The 14,277-nt window shown below is 34.4% G+C and overlaps 2 protein-coding genes across 2 annotated transcripts; both read right to left on the bottom strand.

The window, feature by feature from the left end:
* Window positions 1-358: 358 nt before the first annotated feature.
* LOC109340686 (subtilisin-like protease SBT4.14) lies at window positions 359-7,052 on the bottom strand. The gene is made up of 11 exons (XM_019578402.1): window positions 6,916-7,052; window positions 6,694-6,785; window positions 6,343-6,440; window positions 6,096-6,239; window positions 5,845-5,950; window positions 3,118-3,631; window positions 2,313-2,410; window positions 2,010-2,234; window positions 1,735-1,843; window positions 1,313-1,526; window positions 359-920 (listed from the first exon to the last, which is right to left on the bottom strand). The coding sequence occupies exons 1-11, from the start codon at window positions 7,027-7,029 to the stop codon at window positions 391-393; spliced, it is 2,244 nt and encodes a 747-aa protein (XP_019433947.1). The 5' UTR covers window positions 7,030-7,052; the 3' UTR covers window positions 359-390.
* A 4,618-nt stretch (window positions 7,053-11,670) lies between these two features.
* Window positions 11,671-12,948, bottom strand: LOC109340678. The gene has a single exon (XM_019578393.1). It carries the CDS (start codon window positions 12,946-12,948, stop codon window positions 11,671-11,673), a length of 1,278 nt encoding a protein of 425 aa, XP_019433938.1.
* Window positions 12,949-14,277: the final 1,329 nt, after the last annotated feature.

Genomic DNA, 14,277 nt, shown 5'->3' with positions numbered 1-14,277 from the left:
GTTTTTTCTCTTTATGTCTCAATTCAAAATTCAATTCACAAACAGGTTAGGATTAAAAATACTACTCTTTTGTTTTAAACCCTTCTTTTGTTTTAAACCATAGATCTTCTGAAATCTAATCACAATAGAGACTAAAAGATTAACTTAACTTCCCATAAAAATTAACTTAACCATTCACAAAACAATAATTTAACCAGAATATATAATTGTCGTTTCTTTTTAGTTTTTTTCTTTAATAAACACAAATAAGAATTATAAAATACATTACAAAAAGTTTTTTCCTTCGGACATTTAAAAACTGGACAATAATATTGATTTAAAATATGTTTATTACAAAGCATCATGCTTTGGCCCCAAGAATAAGTGCTACAAAGGCAATTAACTGGAACCTTATGTACTGTAGATAACAATAGGGCTCCTGACAATGTAAAGTGGACTTTTCCATATAAGTGAACCTGATACAATTTTCTTACTTGCCATGGATTTGGCTTTCACCACAATAGTGAAGCTCTTCTTCTGCAGTTTTCTACAAAAAATGAGGCTACTAGGCTTCACTGTGATTTTCACTCCTTTTGGTGATCTAATTTTTGCATTGTATATGGTTGGAGAAGTACCTACATTGGTCACTGTCCTTCTGAAAACTCCTATTGTGTCTTCGTTACTTTTTAAGATAAGTTGCATGCTGGGATAGTTGATAGCATCATAGCCAAGGCCGGGAAGCAAAGAGGAGCAGTTTATAGGAGAACCAACTAATACAGATAAAGTAGAACCATTGTAACCCTCATGGCATAGGAACTGGATATAAGCAAACTCATCCATGTCATAGACTAAACCAGGGCTAATAGCTCTTGTTGGGTTCAATTGACCAGAACCATAGGCAAACTCTGCCTCATTGTTAAGTCTCCTGCTCATAGGTTTGGCTTGGCAAAGAAAATAAAAAAGTTAGCCATATTAAAAGATCTGAAGTCTTGACATATGATTTCTTGTGAAAAGGGTTCAGGTTGAGCATATTATGATTAAAATGGATCAACTAACAAAGGTGTAATATGTTTTAGATTGAATATCAATATTTTTGCCTAAGAAATAATGATCCTCTTATTTAGTTATTGAGAAATAAGAAAGCATGAAAAATCCCAACTTTTTCTAGAAAAATCTCAAATTGTTAAATTAGACTTTTTCAAGATAAATTTTAGGGACATGTTAGTTGGAACTAGAACTATTTTGATACTTATTTAAGAATTTTAGGCACCAAGTTGAAACATTTCATTTCTCAGGATTAAGTTTAGGATGTGTTGTTCTAAGTTAATCTCACCTGTGGTTATAATAGCAGACCTGATTGCAGCAGGACTCCATTGTGGGTGAAATGACTTCACATAAGCTGCAACTCCAGCAACATGAGGACATGCCATGGAAGTCCCAGACATTAGTGTAAATTCTGAAAATTGGGTATCACCTTTCAAACCAGTGAGTGAGTTCCTAAGGGTATAAGAAGCCAATATGTCAATGCCAGGAGCCGCAACATCAGGCTGCATCAAATACATTATAAAACACTCTCACTTCAAACAATACCCGCTTTATAGTCAAATTACAATTACAACGGAAATTGAAGGGTCATGCCATGCGGTTGTGAAAGTCACTTCAACGGCAACATTGCAGCCTCAACTGGTGATGTGGCCCGCAATTTCATACAATAATTAAAAGGCCATTATACTCGAAAACTTGCAACTAAGGTACCTTGAGAATGTGTTGGGATCCTGGATTTGGACCTCTAGATGAGAATGTAGCAGCAACTGGAGCTGGCGTTTTTACTTCACGACTCTTATATATCACTGCCGATGGTGACCTTAAATAGAGCATAAATTCATGTAAAATTGATAGTATCAGATAATCCGGTTGAAAACTTGTTATCACAAATATTTCGTTTGAGCAAACTATATATATATATAAAATAAGTACCTATAACTACTTATTAATATCATTCATAGAATAAACAACAATATATATTTTACCTTGTGGACTTTATATAATTTGTAACAATTTCACCTATGCTATCATTCACAATTGTAGCAGGGGCCATGAAAATTTGAGCAACATCAGGATATTGACCATTTTCAAGTATAGTACCAATGCCTCCAATTTCTTTCAAAACGGCCTCAGTGCCCCATGCTCCTAATTTGCAGTAGACAAGTTTTCCCTTCACCTTATTTGGATCCAATGAGTCTTCATAGCAGTAGCTGTCAATGCATGAAGAAGTTCTTCGTTATTGTTGAATAGTTTACCAAGATATTACTCGCAAATAAAAGAAAAGTTACCTGGCCTCCTCCTTTGTTTTGGAGTCCTTGGCTGCATCAATCCCATTGACTAGAGGGTACAGTTTTCTTTCTGGATTGAAACAACTCACTCCTATCCCCTGTATAGGTATAATCCCCAAATTTGGACATCATGATTTTCACGAAAAATTATTAACAGGCAGACTGAATGTCACATTGGTTATTAACGGTATTTTAAATTACGGTTGCAGTCACAGTTAGTGTCGTTGTGCCTGTTACGATGCAGATTGTGACAATTGTGATATGAATTATTTTGTGATAAATTTTGTTGAATCTGATGTGGCTTACTGTGATGCGACCCAAATGTGGTCCGATATGGTTGCACTGCAGCCCAATACAACTATATCATTGTAATCTATTGTTACACCACAATTGCAGTGTGATGTGGTTGCGGTGGTAATTGCAACCACAATATTATGGTCGCATCACATGTGGTCTACAATTTGAATAAATGGTTTTTTTTTGTGAATTTTACACTATCTTCCTACAACTAAGTTATTTGGTACTGCATTTAGAAAAAAAAAATCCTTCTCAAGGTAAACTTAAATGGATCATTCTATAATGTCAAAAGTTAATGAAAGTTACACTACAGTGAAATAGCAACTGTAAATAACATATTGAATAAAATGAGAGTTAGTCCTTTGTGCAGATTATTACATAGTTCTATTTGTAAACCTTAGTTATGAAATGAAAATTTGATTAATGGAAAATAGTATTCCTTTTTGTGATTTATGTTAAAACTATTTCAGTTTTTCAGATGTCCATACAGTGAAAGAGTGAAACTTACAGAAATGTTCTTTCCACTGCCCAACTGTACAGTGCTCTTGAAAGCCCTATTAATAGCACTAGCTGCAACTGTTATAATCCATGGTGCAGTATTTGTTACAGTTGCCAATGTTGGCCCTCCGTTTCCTGCAGAGGCTGCAGTGATTATACCTTTTCTCATGGCGAAAAATGCACCAATTGATATAGAGTCAGTCACATAACTAGGATCTCCTCCACCAATGGAAATAGATATAACATCGACACCATCGTATATAGCAGCATCAAATGCAGCAAGTATGTCCATGTCTGCACATCCACCGGATGACCAGCAGACTTTGTATATTGCCAACCGAGCGGATGGCACAGCGCCACGAGCTGTCCCGTTGGCCAGCCCAAAGAGACTTGCATCTTGGATTAGATTGCCTGCAGCTGTTGATGCAGTATGAGTGCCATGGCCATCAACATCTATAGGAGATAATATGTCTGATGTGTCAGGGTTTCCATCAGCCTTGAAGTATTTAGCTCCTATGATCTTGCTACAAATTTGGTATAGAGTTGGCAAGCAGTAAACTACATTAGTTAGAGATTAAACAATACTAAGATTAGTTAAAGATAAATGAGCATTTCTATTATTTTCAGCATAAGATTAAAACAACTTCTCTCGGAAATAAGAACATCAGGGTTTTTGCATAATAAAAACTGATTGACTTTAGAATAACAGTATCAATATTAGTACTGTGAAAACCGGACCACACTGGTCAGTTCCACTGAAAAATGGATAAATAGATCCCCTTATTAAAATGATATAACAATAAATTTTTCAAATGAATCGTATCAATGACCAGTTTTTTTAAAATTATTATTTTAATAAAAGTGACTTAATTTTATTAAAATATTGAGATAAAGAAATACATTTGTTGATATTTCTAAAACACAGTCTATCACTAATTTACATGTTTTAATAAATAATATAAATAACCGATTAATCCATTATATCACCATATACCCTGTCCTATTTGAAAATTAGTACGGAAGTTGGAAGTATACCTGTTTGAGAGTTTATACTTTCATAGGTTTTTAATCTCTAAAGAATATTGCACGAGAAAAACTGTTGCAGTACGACCCAGTTAAATTAATTTTTTTTAGGAAAACCTTCATGTTCTTGTCAAATATCATATTCAAATAGCAGTTCCATGTGTGCGTAAAGAAAGAAAGCCACGTTTGAAGCCAGTATTAAAACTTGCAGTAATTATTGGAAAACAAATCCAAAAATATGAAAATTGTTTGATGCACAAATTTATTCTCATTAAAATATTGATGTACAATGAAATTTAGGTTGAATTGAAAACTTAAAATAAACCATGAAAGGAGAGTAATGCATAAAATTTACGTAACCAAGGTTTGAAATTTCTCAATCTTAGTCAGATGTTTTATTAGTAGTTTCTTTTATTCCTAGTCTTTGATGATCTTCTCTTTCACATTTAGTTTATTTTTAATATTTCAAACTCATAATTTTTAGGTCTTTTTAGTGATTGGAGGATAGTACTTTATTTAATAGAGTGACTCTCTTAGTTTGATATTTTCTTGCTTTATATGAGGGTGAGGAACTCTCATAGCTAAGGTGGTGTTTTGACCATAAAAAAATCTTATTTTTACAGTACTAGCGTGTCAATCGGTACTCTGCGTCGGTCGACTTGCATTCTTATTTTTTGATATAAGTGTATAAGTATAAAAAATAAAAAATATAAATCCAATAGAAAATGTAAATTTAAGAATATAAGATGTAATAATTGATATGATATACACAAAACTTTTATAAATTTGTCGTGCATCTAATAATCATTATTGAGTTGTTAGATATATTTTTTGTTATTATTTTATTTTTGGGTTGAGAAAGAGAGAAAATAAAAAAGAATGTGTGGATAAGTAATAATGTATTGATGAAAAAATGAAACCAAAATGTGGAAGTTTCCATTTATTAATGAGAGAGATTAAAATGATAAAAATGGAATTTAAAAATTATACCCATGATTATTACTTGTTTTGGCTTTATTAATAATATAAATATTAATGATAAATTTCTAAAAAACTAAGCATATTTTTTTCAAATGAAAATAAAAATATTAGTTTATTTTTTACTATTTTACAACATTAGTATTTTAAGTATTTAAAATATAAAATATTTTATATTTTTTTTTCTTACGAGAAAATTAGTAATGTACAATAGTTAGTTATTCATGTTTTGATTAACATAGTCATTCTATCAAATAGTGGACGGTACTACTTGATGTGCCAATAATATTATAACTACGGCGGTTTCTGAATTACATTACTCAATAATTGATGTGTCATATCAAATTATAATGTTACGATATCTCAAATTGCAATATAAACATTAGACTGAAATGAACCATATTTATGTCATATCGGATCACATCTGAGTTGCATTAAGCTTAATCATGCAATATTAAAGTAAATAATATTTTTTAATCAAAGAATTCAAATCTATATAACTGCACTCAGCACCATAATAATCACAATGACTATATTCATAACCATGCAAACGCAATATAAATCACCTAACCCACCATCACCTTTTTGGAGTCTTTAGAGCTTTGGGTAAAGCTCAATGTCAATAATTTTTTCCTTCTCCCCTGTGTGTGCATTGGTTATGGTACTCTATATCTGCTATCAATCACCAAGAACATAAAATGAAGTGACACAGGGTTCAAAAAGAAAGAGAACTTACTTATTGCAGCCTGAAAAATTAGCATAGTGGCCACAACTTCCTTTCCATCTTGCTGGAGGAGGACCAAATCCATTATCCTTGAAGCTTTGAGAGTCAGGAGTGATCCCTACCCCACAAATACAATTACAATAAGTTACCAATTATAAAAGAGGAGGGATCCATTTACCCCAACTTAAGTTACACTAGTTATACTCAATCTCATCCATTCATTTTCTTATCAAGAACAAGAAAATTGAAAGAAGAAATCTAACCTGTATCCAAAAGAGCAACAACTATGTCACTCTCTAATTTCAATCTTCTTTTTGCGGTCAGAGGCAAACCAATAAAGTTCCATGATCTTGTTGTATGTAGCTTCCGGTACTGACTTTGTATTACTGAAAGCACTTCATCCTTGGCTGCATATACAATAATGAGTAAAATTTAGAAAAAATAACATTATGTACAAAATACTATATTTAAATATATATCTTGCAGCTAGAGAAAAAAAATGATCTATACCAGATAACTTCTTGGCTTCATCTTCTGATAGCTTTGCAGCAAATGCATTGAAGCTCCTTGTGTAGCTATATACAATGGATTCACTGGCTTCTATGTAGCTTACCAAAAACAAATAAAAAAACAAATGACTTAATCCAAGAAAACATAAAATTAAAGGGTAGTCAAGTGCACGAGGCTTCCATCTACTACGGTCTAAGTATGGCAGATGTACACAGTCTTATCCTCACAAGCGAAGAGACTGTTTCCAAGGAAGTATACAAAAAAGACAAAAAAATGTTTCACATGGTTTGGCAGGAATTTCAATGAAGGCAGCTAAATATACAATTTTGTTTTGTGAGTTAGGGAGGTTACCTTCCCTTCACAGAAGAAAGTACATTTAAATGGGTATCGACTGCAATGTCTCTGTTTACTGGATGAGCTCCCAAGAAAACAATGTAGAAGTTCTGCAGGGGAGCCAAATGTTGTCAAGCTTATAGACAAAACAAAAACAAACTTGTTAGAAGCTAGCTCAAATATGAAAGAAATCAATAACATTAGATAAAAAGGAATGAAATGTGAGAAGAAATAGAATGCCTTTTGGTCAACTCCATTAACTAAAGCAGTAGTTAGAAGGATAAGCACAAAATGAAGCCAAAGAAAAGAAAAGGATTTGGTAAGTTTCTGCATGAACATTTCTAGTAGTGACATGCTAGGATTATGAGACTGAGACACTAATATGACGAAACAGACTATAGAATGTCTCCAAGAAGAAGCTGCTTATATACAAACAAAGTTAGCAAAAAAAAAGGACCAAAAAGCCTGCTTCAACAACTTTGCTTCTTACATACAAATAATCATGGTTTTGGTAGGGAAAGCTTGTAAAATTTCTGAGTCATTAGGCTAAAGTCAATGTCACATCTAGAAGATTGCTTCTTGAGGTGAGACATCTTTTAACATTTTAGTTGTGTCTGTCTCAAAAAGTATACCTCTTCATGTGACACTTATTGTAATTAATTAGAAAAATATTTAATAATTAAATTTTTAACTTCAATAATTTTTTTCAACTAAGTAAAGCAAATGATACATAAAGTGACACACTTCTTGAGACAACAAATGTGGTCCATGTTTTTTTATATATTGTCATTAAAATCTCATGGATGTTATGATCACTAGAAGGGAGTCATAACTTGTGGAATGAGATTCTCTTTTCCTTAAACTTCATGTCTCTCTATCTTGGACCAATCAACATTTGTTAATAAATAAAAAATAACACTTCATTTTAATTTTATTTTACAAAAATAATACATTAAAACAGAGTTTGAGACACCAAGTTGAGATATGTGTTCTCTTTCCCATAACTTGTGGTACATGCAGATTAATTTATCATCTTTCTTTAACTTTGATAGTCTTATTGCCTGTTACTAGTGTTAAGCTGGACATTCATTCATGAATCTCATAGTTCTGTGTCTTTGGGGTTAAAGATTGGGAAATTATCTTATTTTGGCCTAAATACATGCTGAGGTTGTGAAATATCCTAGGCAAGATTCTTTCAATTATTGAGTTCTGATTTTGCACAACTTTGTGCATAGATTTAGTTGCTAGATGATTTCCATAAACAAATTCTCTTCAGGAAATGTTGAGAAAGCAGAGCAGTTTGAGAAGTTTAATGTTGAAACCTCCAAGACACACATCATTGTCAAGTACAATAGAGATATTGCTTTAAAACAAAGGGCCCTTGACATTATGAACCCCTATTCCTTAAATTCCAATGCAAGCGTGTTAACCGTACAACAGCTATTACTTATGTATAATATGGGCTTAGCTTCAAGCTTAACCTAAATGACACACAAGTTGAGAATAAAATTTTAAGGTTGTTGATGAACATTTTCTTCTTATCCATTCATGTTGTTGATGAATAGTAGTTTTTTTGGGATACATTGTAAGTTTTTTATCATTGAAACTATGTACTGTCAAGAATATTTTCTTACATTTTTTGGGTAAGGAACTAATTATTTTGGGTTCGTGACTATCTTCTCAAAATGTGTCGTTTTCAGGAATTGAACCATCAATCTTAAGGATTCAATAAGATCTTACACAGCTAGGCCAACATCTTGTTGGTTATTAAGCTAAGCTATGTTTGTTACACCAGTTTTTAAAATCACTAGTTTTTAAATCTCATATATACAATTTTTTTTTTTACTTTTTTTTTTACAAAAGAATGATGTGATTGTTTTTTATCAGCAATGTATGAGGGAGATTTTGTGAGAAAACTTGAATTCTTGGGAAGATGCTGCAACACTTTGATGGATATGCACGTAAAAACCTCCAAAGCTGTTAGTGTTTGTAATAAGAAAGAAAAGAATTGCAGAAGGAATTTGCAGAGGGAAAAAAATTGAAATCAGAAGATGAGTAATTCGGATGTTGAGGGAGAGAATTGTTTTTAGAGGAGATTCAATGAATATTCAATGTATTAGAATTGTATGATCCATCAATCATTGCAAGTAATATACACCTTTCCTAAAACAACTTCAACCAACTTAACTACTTTCTATAATGGCAACTCTTCTAACCACTATACCTAACTCTCTTTGATTACAACAATTAACATGCCCTCTTAATCAAGAGAGTTTGTGATTCATGACAGTAAATTTTACATAGCAAAAACAGCTTTACATAGTAAAAACAGAGTTGTCTTAGAACTTTAATACATTCATCATCTCTCTTAACCTCTTGAACCTATCAACCTTGAGAGGTTTTGTTAAGATATCAGCCTTCTGAATCTCTGTTGAGCAATGGATCATCTTGACTCTACCCTTACCAACTTGATCTCTTAGGAAATGAAATCTGGTTTCAATGTGTTTGCTTCTTCCATGGCAAACATGATTCTTTGCCAAGCTTATTGCTGACTTATTATCCACCCTGAGTTCAAAATTCTCAAACTCTCCATACTCCAGCTTTGTCATTAGATGTATCAGCCATAAGCCTTGGCAAGTTGCATTACATGCTGAGATATATTCAGCTTCACAAGTTGATAAAGCCACTACATCTTGCTTCCTTGAGCTCCAAGATATAGGTGCACCGAAAATGGTGAACAAGTAGCCTGAGGTGCTCCTTCTGTCCTCCTTGTCTCCACACCAATCTGAGTCTGAGTATCCTACAAACTCTGACTCACAGTTCTGCCTTTGGTTTGGAAAGAGCACACCATAGCACAAAGTTCCTTTGAGATATCTCAGGATTCTTTTTGCTACAATCATGTGAGCTTGAGTAGGCTTGACCATGTATTTTCTTATTACTCCCACTACATATGTTATCTCTGGCCTACTATGACAGATGAACCTGAGGCACCCCACTATTTGTCTATAAAGTGTTGTATCTGCATCATTTTCCAGGCTAGCTTCATTCATCTTCATGTTTGCTTCAACTGGTGTTGAAGCAGGCTTACAATTCTGCATTTGAAATCTCTCTAGCACATCATTTGTATACTTCCTCTGATGCATCATTATTCCCTTCTCTGTTTTGAGGAATCCTATCCTAAGGAAATAAGCTAATTCCCCAAGATCTGTCATCTCAAAACTCAGAGTTGAGCTTTCCTTTTAATGTTAGAATTTCACATTCACTTCTTCCTGTGATGACCAAGTCATCCACATAGAGGCAGACCAGAATTAAATCTCCTGTGATTGTTAGATTCACATACACACCATGTTTTACTTTGCATTTAGTGAAGCCAATGGATGATAGGAATGAGTCAATTCTTTTGTTCCAAGCTCTTGGAGCTTGTTTCAAGCCATATAGTGCCTTCTTTAGTCTTAGTACTTTGTTTTCCCCTGCTGTTGTTGTCTCAAAACCAGGGGGGTGTGTTATATACACTTCTTCTTCAAGAGGCCCATTTAGGAAGGCACTCTTGACATCCAGTTGCCACAATTTCCAGCCATTCCAACTAGCAAGTGCAACAATCAGTCTGACTGTTTCGAATCTGGCCACTGGTGCAAACACTTCATCATAGTCATACCTTTCTTTTTGCATGAATCCTTTGGCCACAAGTCTTGCTCTTGCCTTATGCTTGGAAATACTTCCATCAGGTCTCAGCTTGACCTTGTACACCCATTTGACTACTATAGGCCTCTTATCACTTGGTAGTTCAGCTTCTTCCCAAGTATCATTTTTATTGATTGCTTTGAGTTCTTCCTTCATTGCTTCAAGCCATACATCCTCCTTGAGTGCTTCTTTGAAAGTGATAGGTTCAATTTCACCTAAGAGAGCTAAGTGAATTAAGTCACCCTCATCAGTGATTACATCATCTGCAAACATTTCACACTCACTTAGCCTTAGTGGTAGATGCCTTGTCCTTGTAGGTATTGTTTCAGAAGTTCTGTTTTCTTGATGCCTCATTCTTGGAACAGGGTTCAAATCTTCTGAATTATCACTGTTCTCTTGCATAGGAATCACAACTACTGATTTGTTGTTTTCAGGCTTCACAAATGAATCCTTCCATAAGCTCATCTCATCAAAATACACATCTCTGCTGAACACTACCTGATTTGTTGTAGGATTTAGGAGTCTATATGATCCTGTTGGGTTGTAGCCAACAAAAATCATCAATTCACTCTTGTCATCTAGTTTCCTCCTCAACTGATCTGGGATGTGCCTATAACAGACTGAACCAAACACTCTTAAGTGCTTCACTGATTGCCTTTTTCCTGTCCAAACCTCCTCAGGAATCTGATTCTCAAGAGCTTGAGTTGGGCATCTGTTTAGCACATATGTTGATGTAATCACAGCTTCACCCCACAGATTATGAGGTAAGCCTTTGCATTTCAGCATGCACCTCACCATGTTCATTATGGTTCTGTTCCTCCTCTCAACCACTCCATTATGTTGTGGAGTATATGGAGAAGTGACTTCATGAATGATGCCATGTCCTTCACACCAATCTTCTAGTTATCTTAAGTTGAATTCTCCTCCCCCATCTGTTCTGAAAATTCTTAAGAGTTTTCCAGATTGCCTTTCTGCTAAGGCCTTGAACTTCTTCAGCTTTTCAAATACTTCATTCTTTGTTTTGATTAGGTAGGTCCACATCTTCCTGCTAAACTCATCAACAAAAGAGACAAAGTATTTGTTTCCTCCAAGAGAGGGCACTTCAAAAGGACCACATACATCAGAATATACAACATTTAGTAATTCAACAGCTCTAGTTTGGTTGTGATTACTAAATGGTATTCTTGTCTGTTTGCTAGTTAGGCAATTATCACATGTTGAGTTTTGAGTTCTGATTTCAGGAAGACCAATAACCATATCCTTAGTGCTTAGCATTCTAAGATCTCTATAGTTGAGGTGACCATACCTTAGGTGCTAGAGCCATGTCTCATTTGAAGCAGTTTCTGCCTTCAAGCATTGTGACTCTGCAATTCCTAGTTTGATTTGGAATGTTCTGTTGTTTGAGAGTGGAGCCTGTAGGATTTTCTTCTTCAGTTTGTCATAGACACTCATCACTCCATCATTCAACTTCATGCTGAATCCTTTTTCATGTAGTTGCCCAAGGCTAATCAGATTGGTCTTCATTTCAGGTACAAATAACACATCTGTTATGTATGCTTTGCTCCCATATTTCATTTTGAGAGGTATGTCACTTGTGCCTTCAGTGATCACTACCCTGTTGTCTGCAAACTTCACTTTGTTTCTCTTGCTTGAGTCAAAATTCACCAACCATTCTTTATGCCCAGTCATATGGTTAGAATAACCAGAGTCAAGATACCAAGTGTCATTTCTTTGAGGTTTGCATTCTGTTGTCATCATGAGTTGCACAACTTCTTCTTCAAAGTCTTCATTCTCTTNTTTGACTTGCTTTTGTCCAAACCTCCTACTGGATTGTTCTGGTTGATCTGAATTATTGACATAATTCTTCCTCCCTTTCATATAAGAGTATCTTCCTTGAGTTCTACTTGAATTCTTTGCACAAAATCCTCCTTTCTTTGCTGTCTGCATTTGGAGAACTTGGTTTGAGGATCTATCTGTGATCCTCTCATTGAGTCTTTGTTCATGGGCTTCAAGTGACCCTTGAAGCTCTTCAATCTTCATATTTTCAACTCTTCCTGATTCCTCAATGGCTACCACTACATAATCAAACTTAGGGGACACTGTTCTGAGAATGTTCTCAACTATGGTTGCATCAGTCATCTTTACACCACAAGCCTTCATCGAGTTTGTGTGTGTGATCAACCTAGTGAAGAACTCTGATACTTTCTCACCTTCCTCCATCTGCATGAGTTCATATTGCCTTCTCATGGTTTGTAGACGAATTTTCTTCAGCTGTGCAGCACCAGCATAGTGCTTTTCTAGCACATCCCAAGCTTCTTTAGCTGTTGCAGATCCTGCAATCATTTCGAAGTATGCATTGTCCACTGCTTGGTGAAGGAGGCAAATTGCTTTGCAGTCCCGTTTCTTATTTTGCTTGTGCGTGTTCCTCTGTGCTTCTGTTGCTTCTTCCTCTAGAATTGGTAGCCATTCTTCTACTATATCTGCCACATCTTGGTATCCAAGTATTGCTCTCATTTGTATGCACCACCTAGTCCAATTCTTGCCATCTAGTACAGGTAGTGTTGTGGCAAAATGTCCAGTTGATTGTGCCATTTTGCAGCGGAAAGATTGGTGATCTTCTTGCTAGCTCTTGATGCCAATTGTTAGTGTTTGTAATAAGAAAGAAAAGAATTGCAGAAGGAATTTGCAGAGGGAAAGAAATTGAAATCAGAAGATGAGTAATTCAGATGTTGAGGGAGAGAATTGTTTTTAGAGGAGATTCAATGAATATTCAATGTATTAGAATTGTATGATCCATCAATCATTGCAAGTAATATACACCTTTCCTAAAACAACTTCAACCAACTTAACTACTTTCTATAATTGGCAACTCTTCTAACCACTATACCTAACTCTCTTTGATTACAATAATTAACAAAAGCGTGTGTTACCACACTAACCTTTAGGTTCGATTCGCCCCCACCAATTTAAGTATATTGGATGCAAATGAAATGAACAACGAATCCCCTTCAGAATACTTTGGAAAATCTTGATATGTTTTGCACAAACACAACAAACGTATCTTTCAACAATAGTTTACAAACTTATGTTTCCTACACTTCTCTCATGCATTAGAGAAATGGAGGATGATTTCTTGGATGAGAAAATTCGGATGTGATTATGATTTCAAATGTCTCTATTTATAGAGAAGTTCATATCACTTGAGGGAAAGAAGTGCCTTTAGAGTTCTATACGCGTTAACGAAATGTTATGTAGTGTAACGGTTCAATAAATAACTGAATAGGCGTGATAGCCTAGCGGTAGCTACAATGCTTGTTAAGCCTTGTGCCTTTGGTTCGAATCTCACGCAAACCCATAGCAAATATACACAACCATTATACCAAACAACACTTTGTTTCATAAATCATCAACAATATTTATATAGTTAACCGTGAATTCTGATATTTTGTAAATATCATTCACAGATTTGAACCAGACGTACTCACATTTTAGAAATGTGTATGATTCAAATTTGGCTTTCAACCTTTACACAACTCAAAGGAAATACAACTTTATAATCTTCTTAGTTTCACTCCCTAACAAAACATTAACTTAGGGAAATATTTGAAAAATTATTTTGTTACACCACTTAATAAAAAGTAAAAGTAAAATCGCCAGTATAATGCTCTATAATAGTCTCACATTAAAAGTAAAATCGTAGAGAAAGCAAAACTTGGTATATATTGCAAAGAAAGAGAACAAAACTGGGGAATTAAAAATATCTAGGATTTTTTCAAAAGATGACTTAAATTCAACTTAAACGGAAATAAAAAGCGGAGGATAATTGAACTTGATGTAATCTGATTGGTTTTTTTATTACGTTTAAGTCATTCAATCAAATATATTTGATTTGATTCGTTGGATTTATTTTCAAATTGCAAT

Source organism: Lupinus angustifolius, unplaced genomic scaffold, assembly GCF_001865875.1.
Source record: "Lupinus angustifolius cultivar Tanjil unplaced genomic scaffold, LupAngTanjil_v1.0 Scaffold_230, whole genome shotgun sequence".
NCBI classification, from domain to species: domain Eukaryota; kingdom Viridiplantae; phylum Streptophyta; class Magnoliopsida; order Fabales; family Fabaceae; genus Lupinus; species Lupinus angustifolius.
Note: the sequence above shows the minus strand (reverse complement) of the source record. Positions and strands in the feature narration are given on the sequence as shown.

Excerpts from the sequence above, each read along its gene's own strand:
- LOC109340686 (XM_019578402.1), bottom strand. The coding sequence starts at position 7,029 with ATGTCACTACTAGAAATGTTCATGCAGAAACTTACCAAATCCTTTTCT. Across the intron at positions 6,786-6,915 it reads TTAATGGAGTTGACCAAAAG|AACTTCTACATTGTTTTCTT; the intron begins GCATTCTATTTC and ends GCTCCCCTGCAG. Across the intron at positions 2,411-3,117 it reads GCAGTGGAAAGAACATTTCT|GGGATAGGAGTGAGTTGTTT; the intron begins GTAAGTTTCACT and ends ATACCTATACAG.